Source organism: Platalea leucorodia (assembly GCF_965183815.1).
Source record: "Platalea leucorodia genome assembly, chromosome: 3".
NCBI lineage: Eukaryota > Metazoa > Chordata > Aves > Pelecaniformes > Threskiornithidae > Platalea > Platalea leucorodia.
In genome coordinates this window covers 67336013-67358022 of record NC_138825.1, presented here as the reverse complement: position 1 = coordinate 67358022, position 22010 = coordinate 67336013, and the positions used below count along the sequence as shown (strand labels likewise).

Below are 22010 nucleotides of genomic sequence, written 5' to 3'. Positions count from 1 at the left end.
CGGGCGGCGGGGCGGCCGCTGGGTCACTGCGGGGCCGAGGGCGGCTCGGCCGCCTTCCCGCCGCCTCTTCGGGAGGGGGAGAGCGCGGGGCCTCCGCTCTGCCTGCTGCCGTCGGGGTGCCCCCCGCCCGCCCGCTTCCCTCCGCTGCGCTCGGGCCTGCGGCGGGGCCAGCGTGACACGGCGGGCGGCGGGCGGCGGGGCTGGAGTCGGGCCCTGCGGCCTCCCTGAGGGGCCCGGCTTTGGCGGCGGTGCCCAGGGGCGGCCTTCCCGCCACGACCGCGCCTCGGGACGGCGCGGAAACCCGGGGAGGCCGGCGGGGTCTCGGCTTTCTGCTGAGGTGGAGGCGTCTCTCCCCTGAGAGCTGGACGCGGATGCCAGCGCCGCGGGCGGGGGCGGCGGGGAGGATCGGGCACGCCGGGGTGCCTTAGCGCCTGGGGTGGGCGGGCACGGGGGCCGGTAGCCCGGGCACCCACGGGGCGCTGCATGGGCGAGCGCAGGCCGGGAGGTGTGAGGGTGGAAACGCTCCACGGGAGTAGGGAGAGGGTCCCGTCCCTGCGAATGGCACGGCTGAGGCCTGCACGGTGCCTGCGTGCTTTCAAAGGCTGCTCGGTGGGGAAGAGTTCAATGAGGAGCAAGGGGTCTGGGCAACCTGCCTCGCCGCGCGAAACCGGCGTCTTCACCCCATCCGGCTCAGCAGAGGAGGACGGAAGAAGAGGTGATTTGATTATGGCGTGTAAGCGCCTACGCAGGAGGATTTGTCATAGCAGAAAGCTATTTAATCTACCAAAGACACATGAAGAACCAAAGGACTGAAGCAGAAGCTAGGCAAATTCAGGCTGGGAACACTGAAACAACTTTTGTGTTACCATAAGGGTACTGAAACACCAAAACTATATATATAAAGCACTACTGGATCTTGGATCTACAATGGATGACTTCCTCGTATAAACCACATATAAATAATCTCTACATCTGTTTGACTGGGGATATGGAGTAAACTCTGTGGTCTTTGTTACTGTGGAGATCAGCCTGGATGATGACAAAGCAGATGATCAGAACAGTAACTCCAGGTTTTCAAATTTATTAATTACGTAGTTTCTGGTGCACTCCTAATTGAGAATATCCCTTCAGCCTTATTCTCCCCTTCTTGTGCAGCCACCCTGGGCACTGAACCAGGCAAGACTCTTGAAAGAGTAGTGCGCACTAAATGCAATTCAAAGACAATCATAATGCACGCATTAAAGTGTATGAGAGAAGGTTGCAAACAAAAATGTATTCCATGTTTTCTGACTCAGAATTCTTGATTTATAATAATGACTTGCTCTAATGAAGCATTTCATTGTGTTGGTAACGTTCAAATTACTGAAACTTAGAAACAAAGAGAAGTCACAGTACATGAAATGTTTCTAGTTCACCAGGAAGTATTTGGGGACTGTGGATAGCTTGGAAGTAAGTAGTGCCACAAAGATACAACTTAAATATTTGATATACATTAGAAGGCTGTACCTGCAAGTTACTATTCAGTCACTGTACCCTTTTGAAATAAGGTGGCTACTGTAAATTGTATTTCAGTTTCTCTAGGGAGAGTTCATTGGAAATCCTCATTGGCAGTAAGAATTTTAACTCAATTTGTGGTTCGCTGTAGTCTCTAACCCCTTCTGTCTGCACCTTCTTGAGAACATCAGACTCGTGAGAAAAGTTTGTTTAGTTATTGGTGGTGAGTCAGAATACAGAGATTCTGTAAACATACAGGAGTTGATGTAGATAGTTAAAATATATATATTTTTTTTCGTGGTTAATACTGCTATGTAGAATATTTTTTGTCCATTCTACATATGGCTTTATATCCCACATCCTCAAGCTTGTTGTTTCCATTAATGTCACTATTTTGCTCTCTATAAACCCTTTCTATACTTCCCGTATTTCTCAGCTCATGTCAATTAGAGCTCCAAAATGTGTGCCCTTCACTTGCTAACTTGTTCTCATGCTCTGTGCTGCTCTCCACACCATTTACAGCTCTGCTCCATCAGCAGAGCAGAGGTGGAGTGTTTCACCTCTAGCAGCTTTAACACAGCTGGCTTCTGGTTTGTAGTTCATGATCCCCCTTTTCATATTTGTTCTTAAAATTCATTATTTCTCACTAGCATTCCTTAACTCATCTTTACTTGCTAATGCTATACTTGTGTTTATTCATATAATACATTTGTTCACAAAAAGATTAAAAAATCTGAAGTAGCTGTGATCTAACAATTCTGTTATAATTCAAAGTGCTTGCTTCCGTAAACATATGAATCGTCTTACTAGACTAAAAATTGATCTGACATGTTCTTTTTTTTTCTTTTTTTCCCTGCAAGGATTTAAGCTTTCCATGAAACAAAAGTTCTGAAAGTCTGTTTTGCAATTTCTAAAAGGACCTATCAAAATGTTTGAATTAAAACATGCACTTTAGGAGTTTTGTGTCAGTATTTCTTTGCTTTATTCCATTGTTTTGACTTTCATTTTTTTACATCATGTTCTGGTGTAATTCAGTAGTCAACAGGATAACATATGATTTTTTGGATTATATTCTGTCAACAAATTTCTACAAAAAGAATATTTTACCTTGAAACTTCTCTGTAATCAGCATTTTCTAGCAGAAAGCTACCCATCAGAAAGTTTTAAGTCATTCCAAGGACTGAAAATTTAGGCCACTATTTTCACCACGCTAAGGATGAAAGCAAAGCTTTTCAGGATAAGAAATTTGGTTGCGCATAGTGGACAAGTGAGGCCTAAGCTGTTGGAAAGGGGAAATTAATTCCTAATCCTATTAGTTAATAGATGGCTTATTCCCAGCTGTATCAGCGTATGTTCTTTTTATAGTATCTAATTGATTTAATACAATTCTGTTTTTTCACATTCTTACATTTTCGGCTGGCAGTCTTCATTGGGACGTATACAAATTGGCAAACCTCAGCATGTCAGAAAAGTCAGGGTAGTGAGGTTGAAATAGAAGACGACCAGTGTAATAGGTGTGATTATGGGTAAAGAATTTGAGAAAGAGCTACTGCCTTTTGAAGTCAGAGCTTTGCCCGCAGAGGAAATCCTTGGGAAAGGATTCAAATAAGCTCCGTGGTGTGAAGCGGTACAGTCCATATAGATATAGTCTCTATCAAAATGCACTTTGAGTATTGTCAGAAGAGTTCACTGACTCTAAAATGGATCGGGTGATGACGATGAAGTGTCAGGAGAAAATAGGAGCTCTCAGATGTCTTCAGCATATCATGTTCTAACACATAAAAGCATCCAGTTCCACCTAGAGAATTAAGCGTTCATAATTTAACACAATCTGTAGGCAGAACTCCAGAGAAGAGGCAAAAGGAGATTCTGGCGACGAAACTGAGGTGCATTTGGTAGCCTGAGACAATCTGCATTTGTGAGGCTGGTGCTCTATAGCTGCTGTTGCCATTATGAGCCCTAGAATTTGTGTGAGACTTAGTTTTGATAATTTTGAAATGTACAGATTTTTTTTTTTTTCATGGAGAAAGCAGGTTTGAGAACAGAAACGCACCATGAACTGCCACAAGGTTCTCACTGCAGCCTCAGACAGAGCACTTCTGATTGATTGCAATAAAATCATAAATGCAGGGCATTTGTACTGCTGGTATAATCTAGTAATCTAGTAGATATATAATCTGATAAAAGCAGCAGAAGTTAAATGTCTGGTTTTTAATCTCTTCATCAGTTGATCTGTATCATGAACAACACTTACACATACTTAATCATAAACAATACTTACATTACTTTATAATTTGCTTTCCTTAACTAGGCAATAATATATTTCAAAGTTAAAAAAGAAATTGTGTAAGATGTGTGCCGTCCTAAAATTCCCACCAACTGTCCATGTGTATTAGTTACGAATACGTGAAACAATTTTTCCTATACTATTTCTGTACAAACTATGGTGATTTGAAATTTGTTCATCTGCCGTTAGCTGGTTGTCAGGTGTCATTTTTGCCTTGTTTGCTTCCAAAGCCAACCTGACTCAGTATGAAAAGGATACTCAAGCACTTAGCCATACCATTAATTTTCATGGAAAAAGGCACTTTGTGGGGAAAAAAATAAAAGGTGCAGCTTCAAGGTAACAGCAAGACATCAATTTTCTGCGTTTCAAATTAACATAATGTTTTACATAATGATCCTCTCCGCTGATCATTAAAATAACATAGTTACCTCGGCAACTGGAACAGTCTGCAAATGTTATCTAGTGATACATAACACATTCTAAAAATACATACAACAAATAAGGTATGAAACATTATCATTTGGGAAAAAAACATTTTTTTCAATAAAAATACCTTCTGGTCTAAGCAGATTTTTGTGAGGAAATTTCAGTTTAATGCAACTTTGTTTTTAATCGGAACTGATTTTATTTGCTCAAAACCTGAACACCCGATGTTGTTTCATTTCCTGACAATGGAAAACAGTAGTTGCTTTTCAATTACAACTTGCATTTTTCTTTAAATGGCAAATATTGAGGAAATAAAATCTATTTCTAAAGCAAGGGTTGCATGCTTAAAAAGCTGCTGGAAAATACGGCACACCAAATAATTGACTGATGAATTTGATCTAGAGAGTTTACTGCTTTAGATCTGAAGGTATCCACTGTCATTGCAGAACTCTCGTTCTCTTCTTGTTGGTATCCTTGTGAGTCTAACGTGAACGACGGAGATCTAATGGGACTGAAATGAACAGGCATTGACACTCTTTACCTGTTTTCTTTTTCAAGCAAAACTCAATTAACTGTGTTCACAGATGGTTTTGGCTGCCTTAAAATGAATTTTTGTGTATCAATGATTTACTGAAAAATTTTGCCAGGACCTAGTTACCAGCACATCTCCCACTAGAATGGAAAATTGCTCCCAGCTAGGTAAGTTGATTCACATCCTATAAGTTCTCTTTCATTCTTCCTGGGTATTGAAGCAGCTACCTTCTTCAAACACCCTCTTCCCTCTGCCTTTGCCCTTCGCTCTCCTGGCAGTGTACTAAGGAATACTCCCCACTTTCACAGGATTTGCTATAATTTTCCAGTCAAGTAGTGTTAAAACAATTCCTTAGAATTCAGATTAATTTAAAATACTAAATTCAAATCAATGTAAATATGATTTGCTGTTGAATTTGCTCATGTAATTTGGCTAAGGTCTGCAATTTTTTTCAGTTAATAGTATATGAGGCATCAAACACATTGATCTTTTTTGGCCTTTTTAAAGGTACGCCTTTGTGCAGACCCCCATCAAGGTTTATGAAGTGAATCGAAGCACCTTTTCAGTGTATTTTGAAAGCTACTGATGTAATTTCAGTGCAAAGGTGTCTGAAGACTGCTAGGAAATTGGTAATTCTTAATGTATTTGAGCATTTTTCCATCACCCATGTTTTATTTAAACACTTCTCCTTTTGCTGCTGAAAATCTGGTGACAAGATCGCTCTGAGAGAGGGTCTGAGTACATGTAAGTGGTCCTTTGATAGAGTATTGCTCCAATAGAGATTACGGGATCTTTGCTGTTGGAAGCAGGAGTGGACCCTTTGTTTACAAATCACTTGGCAAATCCACAGCAAATAATGTCATATTATGATTTCTTTTCATTGGAAAATACGGAACAGTAAAGGCCAGGCTGGGACTATCTTTCGTTTAGGACAATGACAGCAAGAGACTGAAAGTACCTTGCATATTTCGTACAGGCTCCAGTTTCAACCATCATCCTTATATTTTGTTGTGCCTGTTTTCTAGGGGTAGGCAACCTTAACAGATTGGGCTAAGGCCTTTCCTCAGATTTTGGCTGTCCGTAGTTGGTGTCCTAGTGTCGCTTCTGAAATCCCCAGTCCAAGCCAATGCCATGCTACAACTACATGTTAGGACAACATACAAGCACATGTCTTTCCCTTCTTTCACCCTTGTTGGCAGAGGAAACCTGAGTGTATGAACTGGGAGATCACTGCAAGGTATTCATTTGGTCCCCTGAACTGGAGCATGGATGGCGTAGGATGTAAGTCCATCACAGAGCATGCCTGCCCGACAACATAGGCATAATTATCCTGGTGCATCTGAAGAGGGACTCTAAAGGGATCCATATCATTCTCGCTGAGCAGAGGAGAGGTTGAGACACGGGTCTGCGTCTTAAAATCATAGCCTCACACTAAAATGTTTAAAGCCGATAATAAAGGTATTAATTACATCATCAAATTTTATAACCATTCCTAAGACCTTTATCCTCTCTGACATCTAATGAGAGAGTGCATGCTGTCTGGGGCTGTGATTAGCTCACAAAAAGGAGAGATTAGAGTATTAGCCATTACTGAGCAGATGGATCATTACACAGGATCTTAAGCCAAGAAATAAATATTCTAAGTCAGTCACATTTGGAAGATACAAAATATTTAAAGAAAGCTTTAAATACCTTGGGAGGTTAACAAGGATCTAACTTTATGGTGTGGCAACATACATACCAGATGATGGAATGAAGAATGTGTAAAGTTGTCACATCTTTTCTCGGTTTAACGAAGCTCACTCGGTCACGATGGGTATTTCTAGTCAAGAGACTATGTGCCACAGGAATCCTGTGCATGAATATCCAGCGTAGGAGACTGCAGTCAGGTGACTCATCTACCCATTCCTGGTGATCTAGTATTATTCATACTGTGTTTTCTATATTTATTGGTGCAGCAGTGGTTGGTATTTTTAGGAATACAGAAATAATGAGTACTGTACAGTTTTGTTTTGCTTGCTTTTTTAAGTTTAGATACAAAAGAGCTGGAAATGTTGATCAAGCAATTTACAGAGGTGGAAAAATGACAGGCTTAGTTTGAATAACTAGCTCTTTACATCACTAGGAAATTATAAGTATTTAAATCTATATTTTTATGAAAACGCCAACTAAAAATCATTGCATTTCTGTGTATCAAACTACTCCCTAATTTGATATTTGGCTTTTTGATATTTGATATTTATACATGTGAGTTAGTTTGCTGGTTCCAGAACAACTTTTTGAACTGGTTTACACTTTGACATTACGTTGAAGGCAGTGCTATTAACCTGGGAATATATGCTTAGAGTTGCCAAAGAAATGCATTTCACTCGTGTTCTTTGTTACAAGCAAGACACTTCACCATTTGGAACAAGAATGAATGCAGAGCCATTTAGAGAGAGGGCTGAACTGAGGAGAACTATAATCTCTCTCAGCAGGTGGTTGGATAGGATGAAAAGGAGTTTCTTGCCTCTGAAAAAAAATCTTAAAATTACTCTAAGTATGGCATTATTAAGGTATGTCATTTGTATACCGTTGCATTGATTTCTGTACCTAATGTTTGCAACTTCTAACCTTCTTCCCTGCAAACTCTGCCTGGAAGTGGATAAAGTCTCCATCTGCTTGTAATGTTTTCTAGCCTGTCTACACCCCCACCTGTGCAAACTCATGACTACTAAACTGTATCACAAGGGGTTAAATAACACCAAGCCCACACCAAGTAAATTAGACAATATTCCTGTGCCTGGCTGAGTCAGAGAGCAAAGAATTCTGAATATCCTGCGGCAGAAGCCACAGGCGTAACATCACAGATTATAGTCAGAACTATGGATGGGGGGACCACCTTTCCTAGAGTCACGTATACATGAGCAGAAAAACAGATTGCGACACACAAATGGCATGCAAGTCTCACATTGTGAGACTCCAGTGCTACAAGTTCAGTCTGCAGATTTTTTCTTCTTTCACTGATCTTGTCTGTTTTGTTCTCTCATTTCTTGCTTTTATTGTGCCTTTTGTGTGCCACACCTCCCAGGTGCTGTTTTCCCTGTTTTCCTTCTGCTTTCTGTAGTGGTCTTTTCTTGTAGTCTTTGGCAGGTCTGTTGTGAAACATACACAACGCCCTTCTTTTCCTCCAGCAGCTCTTCTTTCCCATCTGTCTTGACTGTTATCCATTAGTCACATGCAAATTGCTCAGGTGGATCACTTTTTTATTTTTCCAGAAATAGCCAGGTTTCTTATATTCAAAAGTACTGTTTTGGTATATCAAATAGAAATCACATAGTATTAGGTATAACCTCTGAAGGCTTCTAACCAGGTAATGCCCACACAGATATAGCTCATATTGCTTACATGATGAAAATTTATTTACATAAGATGAACTTTGTCTACACTTTAAACATTACGTGTAATATTTATCATGGGTGTTCAACATAAAAGTAAGAGAAAAGGTTAAATAAATAATGCTGAAGTTGTCTCATCGTTCCATATCTGAAAGTAATGCAAAAAGCTAATGACTCTCTAATAGCTGGGCTAAGGCTTTTAATCCTCAATAGAGTTCTTGCTGTGATTGTTTTTCTAGCACTGGCCTAGTTGTACGTGCTTTGGAGAAATCCTGGGGCTAAAGCGCTCTTCATATTAGCCTGAAGGTATCTCTTGCTGGTAATTTAAGATTTTAAATAGAAAACTAAAGTTAAAGATCTCAAGACTGAGCAACAGAGCTACTACAAGCTGCTGCCGGGCTGACACGCGTAGAGGAAAATCCTGTCAGGTTAAAAATAGAAACTTGTTCCACCCGTGGATTAACTTTATATCTAATCCACTCATGTTCTGCCACATGGCACACTACCTCCACACACAAACTGTATACGGATGAGGACAGAGGTATGAATTTACATTAGACAGCATGTCCTTCCCATCCATTTTTACAGTTCTGAACTGAAACAAATCTGGAAGAAACGTGCAAATGTCTTTCAAACACATAATACCAGTCAGTTATCTTCACAGTAATGGAGATACAAATATATCTGTTCATGGAGATACAAATCCATCAAACTAAAAATGGTCCATGGTTCAGACCAGTGACCACTGCAGGTCAGTTAGTTCACTCTCTGGAATTGTCCGTGCTGACTTCAGTATGCAGTATGTTATGCTGAACAACTTGTAAAGTCTTTTCAATGCTATGGATTTACATACCTGGTTTGTCTCTAAAATGACTTACTTATCTATCATTCATGAGAGACAAATTCATTCTTTTGGGAGTCTTCTGAAATGTGCTTCTCACTGTATATGTACTTTCAATATTGAGACTTAATTGAAAATTGTAAAACTTGCAATAAATTTTAAGATGTTTGATTAGATCAACAGGGGACAGATTCTTCAGAGGCATTATCTGTTGAGTAAGATTAAGGCAAATGCAACATATAGCACTCCTGTGCAAACAGCAGTCTAGTCTTGCTCTTCTAAGCAAACTGCAGTTGAAATCCAATCACTAGTATCGTATTTAAGGTGAAGTTGCCTTCTAGCAATTTTCCTATTACAACTTTATTGTGATTAAAGAGATAAAGAGTTACTTGAAGCCGCTGTTGTGGTTTGTTTGTTTGTTGTTTTACTTACCGCTACCCATAAACTCACACTTTGGCATTGGCCACTTGCAGCTGGGGAAGAGAGAAAGGGGTATGTAAAAAAGTGGCTGTCGGTAGCATTTGCCTTTTCTCTTTCCACCAGAGCCAGACCATAAACGGATCATTAGCAAAAGCCAGAATAGCCTGAAGCTATTGTAGAAAACATTTATCTGTAGCATCCCTGGAAGCGAGGGGGTCAACCAAACATTGGGGATTGTACCCTGCCTCCTGTTGTCTTGAGCAGTTTCTAGGTGAGAGCTTTAAGATGGAAAGAGATGCAGAGCTATGTGCTGTTCACGGTTTCTTCTTTGCCAGGGGTTTGCCAGTAAAGACTGCTTTAAATCTACAGCGGTTTTTGCCAGATAGGGTGACTTCAAAGTTTTGCAGCACTTGTGAGGGGCCAGACTCCAGCCTAAATTAGAGTCAGCATTTCATAAAATACAACAGGTAACAAGCACCCTGAAAACATGAAATTCAAATCTGTTTTTTCCTTTATCCTTATCCTCCTTATGGTTTATTAGTTTTTTAAAATGAGACAGTGTATCTAACTGCTTAATGACAAATGTACATACAAAAGCTAAAAGTGATTACATACAATAGCTAAAAGCAATGACATTGACACTGCAAACAAATGTAAGATACAAGAGGTCTGGTAAGCTAAATATTAGCCTTAGAATTAGACAGTTGCTAACTTCATTTCAATTATGTTGTTAATGAAACCATAGAATGTATATAAAGGCAAGTGTTAATTTTGCTTTTCAAAAATCATCTAGAATTGGGTAAATGAAGTTGTCTTTGAACAAGCAGTATGCCAAAATCTGTCCTCCACAAATCATTGAAATTACTCCAGATCCTGAAAGAAAATATATGACTGTTTTATATTAATTTTTATAGTAGAATATAAATACTAAGATACTTTAAACAGACATTCTTTTTATCTTTAATTTTTTAAAAATGTCTCGTCTACTTAAACATTTTGTCCAAGGCTTTAACCACCTACAAAGATATCAGCCTCAGAAGCTGCTGATGCAAAACCAGTTGCAGGACAGGGAATTTATTTGCCTGTCCCCATCATTTAGGAATTTACTGCAGCTGTCGACCCTTGTTATCCTTCATACAAGAAAGAAGAACAGAAGCCAGTCCTTTTGCCTTAACTATTTTTCAAGATAATATATTCTAGTACAAAGCTATGCTTTTGATTTTACAGAAAATTAAACATTCAGAAATGTAGGTTTGCCATTCACTCTCAGGAAATGTGATGACGGGAATTTATGTCATCGATCATAAGTACCTGTGCATAGTGTTTATAAAAATTGCCTCTGAAGGTGCCTGTTTCTTTCCATTGATTATAAAGGGTACCAAGGAAGACTAGTTTGGACAACTGTCTTTTTGACACCTGAATTAAGTGAGTTAGTTTGATTAGTTGAGACTTAATCATGGTTTATTCCAAGAATGTGAGCATATCTGCTGTTTGTTAGCAAGATTAACGTAAGCTGAGTACATTCTGGTCTTAAAACAGAAGATTTTTTAAGGCCAGGCAAATGTTAGCCCAGCGTTACTTGCCTGTGTCATTAAAAGAAGCATAAATGAAGAGGATATATTTCTTCTTTAAATGTTGACAATTCTCAAATTAGTGAGACAACAGACATTTAATAGAAACAATTCATACTGTAAATACTAATCTTCTACACAGAGTCTAACAACTTAAACTTTAAAGAATGTAATTATACCTAATGCCAGCCACCAATGTAACATCAGGGGGAATTCAGACATAACTGCAAGGAGAACAAAAGAAGAAATGTCAATTTTTAAGCAATAAGGTTGGGGACATGCAAACATTACGTTATGTTATCAAAGGTCTGCTTAGTTATGTTTCATAAATTACATACTTTACATTTCTTGAAATTGCAAATGCATATTTAGGTCCTGTCCATTCCAATACTTGGCCATACCATTGAGTTTAGCCTGGTGAGCAATCCCACTGGAAGGCAAGTCTTAAACCTAGTAAGTGTGTGCTAAATGGAGCTCTTAGACTCTCTGCGGAAGAAATGCCTTTTTTACTACTTGCCTGTACAAGGTTTAGCACAACAGAGACACCGATCCCCTGGTAGAGTGCCTACATATTGCTGCAATCCAAATAAATGAAGCTGCCTGACATTTTCAGTTTAATGGTTGATGCAGCGCACGAAAGACAGGCTGGGTCTGCACACTGTGAGTTAGCACTATGGCACCGCATGCTCTCTCCTGTGTTAGGCACTTGCCCTTGCTTACGCAAGCTGACCCACATCCCCGCTGCATGATCGACTGCAGGGCCATTATATGACCCAATATTGCCCCCCCAAAAAAAAGCTGACAGGGCTGTAGAGGTAGTAAAGTGAGCTGGGAGGCACACTGCATATGCTGGCAGCTCAGAGGCAGCCAGCAGAGCTTTGGTTGGCCATCTGAAAGAAACAATAACAAACCTGGGGTTATTTGGACATCAAAATGCGTCATCTAATATAATAATAGGAGATACCTTCCCGTATAAATTATATACAAAGCACCGTTTGTTGTAGTTTTTGTAAATTCCTTGATTTCAATGCAAAAATTATTCATAAGGAATAACAGTTTAAATTCCAGGAAATCAAATTCAGTAGATGAGTTATGTAGTAGAGAGGGAGTCTTAATTTGTCAGTGATATTTCTCCTATTCCTAAATTCTAGAATAAAAATACTAAGCTCATTGTTATATGAGCTCTGGCAAGGATGAGGTTAAAATATATTTCTTAATCAGCCATAGCAGCGTTCTGCTAAACAGCATCAGAAGAGGGAGCAGGTTACCAGGGACTGGCAAAAAGTGATGACGAGTCTCATTTACAGCAGCCAATTCTTTTCCTTTTCTTTACTTTGAGGGGAAGAGTTTCAGGCAAAAAGAAGGTGCTTCGATGGTAAAATTCTTTATTTTCCCCAATGAGATTTACTTCAAATGATCTAACTTAAAAACTTTGAATTGGCTTTGCTGAAGCAAGCCTCATTTTTACTCTGAACTAGAGCTGAAGTGTTAATGAGTAGATCTTAAAGTGTTAGGACATAGACAACTATTAACTTCTTGTTTTAGAGAAAAACACACCTCCCATGTGCTGAAATTGTACCTAGGCTGGATCTGTTTGATATGAACTGTTAGACTATGAACTAAAACACTGAACTTTTTGTGAGAAAACAGTGTTCTAAAATTCTGCAACAAAACCAGAATTGAGTTTTAAATGGCAGGATTTAAATACATGCATGAGTCAAATGGATGGAAAATAAAAAGATATATTTATTTAGCTTTAAGAAAAAATGATTAAGTTAGTCCAGTAATACAGTAGATGAATCATACTTGATTGGTCCTTCAGTTTGTGATACTATGCATATATTTAGCAGTAAACCGACTTACCGACTGAAGTAATGATGATATGAATAATAGTAACTGTGACAGCATAATCCCAAACCCATTCTTCCACAACCAGGGCAAACAGCAGACCACAAATGAAGAAAGTTATTTCCAACGATATCACAAGAACTACAAATGAAAATAAGATATTTCGAGCACAGCTTTGAAAGGCTTTTTCCCATATTCAAAATGACAGCAATAGGAAGTTAAAATGGCTGAGATAGTTACGCAAATTTTTTTTACAGAATCGAATATTACACTGATGTTTTCATTATAACGTTCATTTCTAATTTTGCAAAACATGAGAATTAACAGGATTATGACTAGTGACGGGATTATGACCAGCCTATATAGCCTAGAGGAGAAATGACATGGAAATTTTACTTAGGGATCATCCACACTCTTTGCATATGGCACCAAATAGATTTGGTTGATACTGACATAGATCAAATTTTTCTCATCCAAAACAGAATTGTGTGGTTAAGGGGTTATATTTGGTAAGAAACTTCATAGCTTTCTCCCTGTTGACTTCATTGCATCATACATATATATGATATATAACAGAATATATATCCTGTATCTCAGAACAGTTTAAAGACAAGACATGCAAGGGGAGGTAGAGCAGAGAGCCTACAAGGTGAGCAGAGGCCATCCATCCATATGGGTCTCATGGTACATGCAACCAGGAGCCTGGCTTTTCTCAGTGCTGATAGCAAGGCTGGCAGAGCTACCGTGCACTCAGCCTGCCTGACATTCAGCAGCTGGCTCTGTGTTGTGTTAAACCATGCATGGGGATTACCAGCAAAGTGATAATAACTAAACTATGCTGCCAAAAGAGACTGTTAAAGTTATCCGATCAAGAAAACTCCTTCTCTTGGTGGTGAAATGGTGCATTTCTGTCCCCTGGCACTTTCTCGGGAGCGTGGTGAGCCATGCCATGCCACCAGCCTGTGCTGACCACCTCCCCTAATGTGGGGCACAGCTCTGCAAACGCAATGGCACAGGCAAGCTGTGCCTCCCCCTTGGGCAGGAAAACAGTCCGGAAGGCACGGAGCAGCTACTCTGGGAAGGGTAAGGAACCGCATCTGGTATTTGATGAGCTGTATTCTTCAACACAGCAATGGAGCGGTGCTTAGCTTTCAGCTTGTTTGCTTGCTACGATGTGTAATGGGATCAAAAATAATCACCTTTAGGGCGAAGTCTGACTTTATGCTCGGTGGCTACCTGGGATAGCAGGGGGCTGAATGGAAAATGCATGACGTCTCTTCTAGCTGTAGTCCTGAATTCCCATACAACAGGCCATAATTGTGCAATTGTAGTCCATATAATTTTCCATCTAAATGCATTTGGGTTTTCTTTTTAAGTACACAGGCATACAAAAGTCACATTTTTAATGGAATTATTTATTTTTTTACTATTGCAGTAACATAATACCTAAGATTACTGTAGCTGAGAGTAGAGACACCATCATTATTTTTTCACTGTATTTAATTTATATATTTGGCAGCATTTTATGCCTTTCAATTTTATTATTTTCTTTATGGGGTCAATTAGTTCCGACTGTGGTATGGATCTTTCACCCAGCAGCTTAAAAAATGTAAAAAGTAAGAAGATAACTGGTAAACAACATGTAGTTAGGAAAATAGGAAATAGCACTTCAAAAAATTTAATGTTTGACAACGCATTTTAGTTTTTTTAGTTTATTATAGTTCATGATGATAGTATCCCTTTAAATTTTGCCAATAATTTTATAATTTAGAAAGCATGCTTAGCGTAGACATGCTCTGTAAACTCTTTTACAAAACAGGGCCAGTAATGATACCTCAGTTCTGAGCTGACTTCCATTTTCATTTTGAGGTTATCTTTTAAAGATATAATTCTGTTTTTAACAGGCATGAGTGAGACCCTTGAGTAAACCAATTCTCATTTGCAACATCATTCAGAGAGCTTCAGTTTGTCTCTGTGCCCATAGACTTTAAGCAGATCCTGTTATGTTTTGCTGTTCCATCCATGTTATTTCATCCCGTGGACAGAAAGGAGAATGGAATACTAACTGGTTGCATGATATAGTTGCTGTCTTTGGCATATAAACATGCTGCATCAAGCTAGCTGATAGAATTTTGGGGGAAAAAAAAAACATATTGAGATACAGTAATTACATTAGGGCCCTGAAAAGTAATTCTAATGGAATATGATTTAATTTTCTTTTAATTTTCTTCATTGCTACAACTGAAATGCTCTTTTTTCATCTGAAATCAGTATTGACACTGTAGAAATATCCATGCATTTTTATTACTCTTTTTAACCTGATGAACGAAAAAATTTACTTTTGAGCTTTACTTACTTTACTGACAGATGATGTGGTTTGCCTTTGTAAAATGGATTACAAAGCAGGTAAAATTCATGTATGCATGTAATTTTTTAGGAATGACAGTTTAGGAAAGAGAATATATTTTGAAAGCTTCAGATGAAAATGCAGACATTTGTTTTAGGATATATAAAGATAAGTTTAGGGATTAAGCTACAATCGAACCCTGAAATTTTTATGCCCACTGTATTCAGGCATTACCAAAGCAAGATTTCCATTAGTTGAATGTGTCCTGTTATTCAGATCTGGATCCAGCGTGGTTCACAAGAAATTCATTGCAGTATGAAAACTTTACAGAGAACAGGTAAATTGTTCCGCAATGACAATGAAGCATCCTGCCAAAGCAGCACTTTTTCTTCAGATGACGCAAGATCAGAAGAACAACTGAAGGAAAAGCCTAACAATCACCTGAATGGTGAGTAGCAATGCAGAAATGAGAAGTGCAGGGAAGATGAATAAGCATTTAAATGCAGTCTAGTTAAAATACAGAAATCATTAGTATTACTAAAACAGCTTTAAAATACTGTCCATAAAGAACAGTTTACATCCAGATCCAATCTGTTTTCTTGGCTGGGAAAAAAAAGAAAAACAAACTTCAGTTACCTAAATAATATGGGTTAATCCATGAGGGATTTGTCTTAAAATCAAAAGGTGCCAAACCATCCAACATTTTAATCCTGTGGAAACAGAATGAACAAATATAACCAGAGATTTTCAATAAAGCCTTAGTGATTATATGACATATTATGGGTGCTTTTAAATAAAATTTCAAATGGAATACTCTGGGTTTTTACAAGCTCTCTACATTCCATTGCATGTTGTGGTCTTGCCCTCGCACATGGTGTCCATGATCTCCACTTGTATTTAAGACATGTCTGGAGCTATACATGCTAATCAGTAACTTCCTAAGGGAATATAATTTGTCTTTTTTATCAACTGTAAAATCTTTCTTTTCCTTTTTTTCATGTCATCTTTTCTCTTGAGTTCATTTATTTACACGGTGCAAGTGCAAGAAAGTAGATTAGAACCAGCACTGTATACTAGTTTTGAGTCTCCATTTGCCAATTTGTGCACTTGAATAAAGGTTCAGGTACAACCGCCCAGCTGAATTTGAAAAACGTGTTCACAGAATAACTGGGACTGGATGGCTCCAGTCTGGATGCCTCCTCTATGGAGTCATAGCTCTACCCATTATATCCAGTTTTTGTATGTCATCATATTAGCCTAAAGACAAGGAAATCTTACTTGAATACTGCGAAGCACACAGAGAGGACCACATAGTACACAGTGTAGAAAACTACCATGCATATCAACAGGTTCACCAGAACAACCTGCAAAAGGGAAAAAGACAGTATAATCTAGTGCCATGTTTACATTAGGTACATAATTGTCAGAAAATAATTCCAGATTTCTATCAATCATAATGTGGACACAGACACACACACACCCCCATTTAGAAAATAAAATATTTAGACAGAATTTTTGTTGTTGCCAATTACATAAAAGTTGTTAAAAGCTCTTTGGTACATTTCAGCTCCTCATGTGTGGTTACAATGTATGGTTCTTTGGTTTTATTGTATTTTATTGTATACCAACTGCTTATTGAATTTATAAGTGTTCAGAGACTAAGAGGCACATGTCTTGATACTTATTATACAGGAGGCCTTGAGAGTTTATGATCATCCAGATGCTTAACTAAGCCTAGTTTTTAACTTAAAAGAAATGCCATCCTTGTAAGTGTGTTGAAACTGTGTACAAATAAAAATGTAGAAAATTGTAAAGCAGTAACTGTTAAGTTTCCCAGCCTTTAGAAAATGTCAGTCTAGTGCTTAGGGCCAAAGGTAAGGATGTAGACAACTTAAATGAGTAATGAGGGATACCTGTTACGTATTTTTCAAAGTTCAAATTTTGTGAATTAATTCTAAATAAATTCCACTCCAAATTGAAAAAAAATACCCCTAAAAATACAAGTTTCATAAAGCAACCACTATCTTGTGATCAAATACCACGCCTTTAAAAAAAAAGAGAAACACTATCTAGAGAATGATACAAAGAATTTCTATTTCCTAAGATACCTTGTTATCATTATTTCTTTCACTCCATTTCAGTGTCTTCATTTCTAAACTGAAGTTTCAGAAGTAGTGCGGCCAGAGAAAAACCTGCGACCCTTCACCTGATGAAGTTCATAAAATGCCTTGAGATCCTTTCAGGTGAAGCATAATTCACATATCTCTGATCATCTAAGTTGCCTTCCTGAATTATGCAGACCCTAGGACTTGTATTAATTCCTACAGATATACTGTATAATTATGTTTTGAACGTTAATATGTTTTCGTAATAATAATAGAGTCTTGCTAATACAGAACACTTTAATTTCTGTTTTTCTGTGATGATATAATGACATTCCAGATGCTTATTAGGGGTTTTAGTTTTTTAAAGGGAAACATGGGACATCAGGACTAGGGATGTCTATGCATCAAACTTGAGCAACTGCTTTGGCAATATTGTGTGCTTGCTTAAGAACATGAAACCGAAGGTGTTTACTACAGTCTGGTAGAGTGATCAGTAAAATCATTTTTTCTTTTCTATAGACTCCGGGTTGTCTTGTATTTTCTCACTCTAGCTAGTGCTTTATCATGTCATATTTCTCCTTTCCACTTTCTTAACTTGTTTGTATCTTTCCTCTTACATTGGCCATTTTTTTAACTCCTGACTCTTTCTTCTTTGTTTCATTTTCGTCTCTGCCTATCCCCTCCTTCCTGCATCTTCTACTCTTTACTTTCCTCCGAAAAAATACAGATAGAAAGCAGTCATGAGAAAGACAGTGACTGTAGAGAGAATTGCTACCAGATTCATATTGTCCATCTTTAACATTGTGCTACATGATGCTTTACAATGGAAGGATGTGTGGCTATATTTTGCTTTTTGATATTAAAGCATTCCAGTTTCAGTTTCTGTTTTAGGAGTAGACTCTTGTATAAATTCTTAGCCCAGGTACAACATACGTAATGAGTTAAGAATCTTCTTGCCCTTCCTTCGGTTTGGCTATCAGGCATTTGAAACTAGCAATGTGTGTTTACCTGACTCCTCTGGTAAGACCTCCAAACTGTGATCCATTATGCAATACTGGTTTAAGGGTAAAATGTCATTACTCTAGTGATTCCATTATTAAGTAAATACACTTGGACATGTAAATGTGGGCCCTAAGCCTGCACATTTTTGTGTGCCCTGCAAGATCCCCTGAGATCAATGCAATTGAGCTGACACCAAGTGAGTCTGAAAGTTTTGATGTTTTACAGGACTTCTTGCTGGTCAAAAATAAATTTAAAATGGAAAAATGAAGACTAAGATGATGAAATATTCCAAAACCAGGTATTCATTCAGAAGCAAAACCATGATAAGTGATCCTGCATAAATGAAGTAGTAAAATATAGAGGACTGGATGCAATTTTTCAGTGTATCAGAATGGCAAGCAGTCAGTATGGACTGCATATAATGAAGCATTATATCAATGCAAAAGAAGGCAGATTTTATCTCTTTGAATGGTGATACCATTTACAATGGGATGAATTTTAGAAAAAATAGGGAACAACTAATAGAGGAATAGGACTCGTTTCTGAAGAAAGGTAAAAGGAATCATGTGTGTGTAGGATGATTACAGGGAATGACGTAGGGGAAATAATAATTGCATACTCATAACTAGAAAGGAAGAGGAATTATTTGGAGGACAACTAAGATTAAAGGAATGAAACCAAAACCCAAATGTATAAGATACTGCGAAGATTCTAAAATAATTACCATTTTGCAAAGTTTGAAAGAGACTTTCTCTTTTTATTTATTTGCTTTTATTGAAGAACTTTTGTCAAAACTAGTTATTGAGTGCCCTTATCATTTCTGTGGATTTTGAGGATAAAGTTGGATAATGTTCTTCACAAGTGATTCAAAATGAATAAAGAAAAGAAGAAAAGGTATAGAATATGTTTTAAGTCCCCATTTTTAAATAAAACTCAGCTGGCAGGTGAGATTGCAGTGAAAAATGTAAAACATAAGGCAGCTCTAAAGTGTAATTTCCATTTTGATTTAGTTTGCTCTATGCTGGTAAAAGGAGCCTTTATTCAAGGAGGCAATAACTGAGAAGGGCTGTAGATGAGCATTAGCTCATACTAGCTTGCTTTTATGAGCTTCTCTTGCAATACTGGGACACAAAACAAGCCCTTAAAGCTTCGGCTTTTAAGGTGGGAGGATATGAATAGAAATAAGGAAGAAGTAGTACTTCTAAACACAGCACTGGGAAGACAAAGTGGCATCCAATTTAGTGTCAGCAATTTTTAAAGTATGTTAAGAAATTAAGAAGGTGCAGAGAAGAGCCACAAAAGGGAGCTGATGGCTAAAATGTATTTTTTTTTTTAATTAGGACTACAGCCCTAAAGAGGTCAATCTGTTTAGCTCTGAGGGCTGATTTGATTATGATGGATAAGTACCTTCACAGGCAGAAAATACCAGGTACTTAAGGGCTCTTTAATCTATCAGAAAAGCCACAAGAAGTAAACAGCTGCAAGTTATAGCTAGACAAATTCGAAAGATGCATGAAGGACATTTTTAACTGTGAATGCAATTAGCCAATAGAACAAACTGCCTTTGGAAACAATAGATCCTTCAAAGCAAAACCAGATGCCTCTCTGGGTGAAGCTTCACTCAAACATCTCTAATGTTCATTTCTGGCCTTAGTTCTTTGAATGGTTCTGTGGTAGATAATGTATTTGTGGAACCATCCGACATTGACAGAAGTGTGGATACTGTGAATTTAGCAAACTACTTATTTTTATATTGCTAAATATTGTAGAATTTAGCAAACTGCTTATTTTTATATTGCTAAATATTGTAAAGTGCTAAATATTGAATAGTGCATCTGTCTCCCACAAGGAGAGAGATCAAGGACCTTTAGTTTCTAATGCAATAGGATGTACAAACTGATATTTGTCAGTAAGTAAATGTCCAGGACAGTCTTTTTTCTTCTTTCCCTATATCAAAACAAAGCCAAGCAAAAACTGAGAATGATTAATCTCTTCAGCCAGGTTGGTCTGAGGGCTAAATACATCTTTCCCATTTCCACTGTCTTTAGTCTTGTTTTAAATGAAAATTGGCCAAATAACCCATTTGATCCCTTCTTTTCCACGGTGTACACCATGGTCACGGTAATGTTAATTGACTACAATGTCACGTGCAAGTTTGGCGGCCATGCTATCTCCTACCCCCCTCAAAGTATCTCTAAGCATTGCAAGTTTAATCTTTGGCACATTTTTGGTGGAATCATTTTCATTCCCTTGCTCTGAGCAGATGCACTTTTCCTGTAATTCTCCTTTATCTGCTGTCCCTCCTCTAGCAACTGCCTCCTTGAAGGCTTATCTGCTCTAGATGTAGATTTGTACTGTAATAAAAGTGGTGAGACAGGACTGAAGTGAAAATCACAGAGCTGAAGGACGGCTGTGAGCCGATGACCTATTGACCTCTAATTACAGTAGGTGAATTCCTAGCCTCTCTTGAAGTCAGCGATAAACTTTCATTGGCGTCAAAGGCCCAGGATTTTTCTCTTTGTACCCAGAATATTCCTAGTCCCTGTCTTAGGGATTTTGTGATGTATTAGGTGCAGCATGCTTTGCTCAGTTGAGTAAGCCAAAGAAACGCATGCAGCTCGGTGCTAAGAATATATGCTTAAAAGAGCAACATGAAAATGAAAACCCTTTGAAAATTTTCCAGTTGTATCACATTCCACTTCATTTTTTTATTTGACCTTTCCACTGAAATTTAAACATATATTTTTAAAATCTCAGAATACATTCTATTTTCAAACTATTTTTCCCTTTCTAACCCCTCAAGTATTTCAAAGCAAAAACCACAAGTTAAAAATTACAGGGTCATTTATTATATGTTAAAACAACTTAAAGAAGGAATTTTAGGAATACACCAGTGTCATCAAATGTAGGATTTTATTAGACAGTTCCAAGGGTTGTATCTCATAAATGGAACTTCATCACATATTTTGAAATCCTTTTTATAAGATGTACTTTGCAGTACTTTCTACCAGCACTATAGCATAAAGCGTCCTTTTCATTTTGTTTTTTAGGAAGAGAACACTGAAGAACACTCTTACTGCAAGAATGAAAGCAACTGCTTTTTCAAGCCCCGCAGTAGCTGTCTAATTCTCTAAATACTATCCGGTGACATACAACACTAAACAAACTCAATTCCCTTTACCTTGGTTTCAGCAGTTTTGACCTTGAGAGCCATGGACACATGATGAGTGGAAGGAAGTGCTGTTGCTATATTCCATACGCCAATATCAGCAGGAAGAAGCAGCTGTTTTTCACCCCAAAAAACATTCTTATAGGTAAGTATAGGACAGAGTGAGGCAAGTTGATTGGATTAAACTGAACTGAGACAGAAGCCATCTGCGAGCTAACTGTAAGCTGCTGAAGAGCAAAGAGAAAATCCTACTAGCTCATTTAATGTTCGTACTTTCGTAGCTACAGTCAGCCAAAGCATATCTACAATATAATTTGACTATTTAGAGACAACATTATTAAGATTGTTTTCTATTTGCTTTTTTCAGCATTCATTTGATCGCAGTTCCTTGGGGTTATTATATCTTCCTACTTTTAATTAGTTTTACAATTTCTAACATTAATTCTATTGACTAGAGATGTGGAAAGGTACTTTCTTCACAATGTTCTTTGCTAACATTTTTCTTCTGACTATCACTTTATTATATCAAGTATAATTCACATTAAATTAGGTATAATTAGGTTAAGAAATGCCAGACTTACGTTATGACTC

The 22010-nt window shown here is 38.0% G+C and overlaps 1 protein-coding gene across 1 annotated transcript; it reads right to left on the bottom strand.

Annotated features, from left to right (window-relative positions):
- Positions 1-10155: 10155 nt before the first annotated feature.
- On the bottom strand, positions 10156-21464 carry TMEM244 (transmembrane protein 244; the record flags this gene model as incomplete). Its single annotated transcript, XM_082307053.1, has 6 exons — positions 10156-10250; positions 11128-11172; positions 12812-12937; positions 15780-15853; positions 16422-16507; positions 21432-21464. The coding sequence occupies 6 exons, from the start codon at positions 21462-21464 to the stop codon at positions 10156-10158; spliced, it is 459 nt and encodes a 152-aa protein (XP_082163179.1).
- Between the last annotated feature and the right edge of the window lie 546 nt (positions 21465-22010).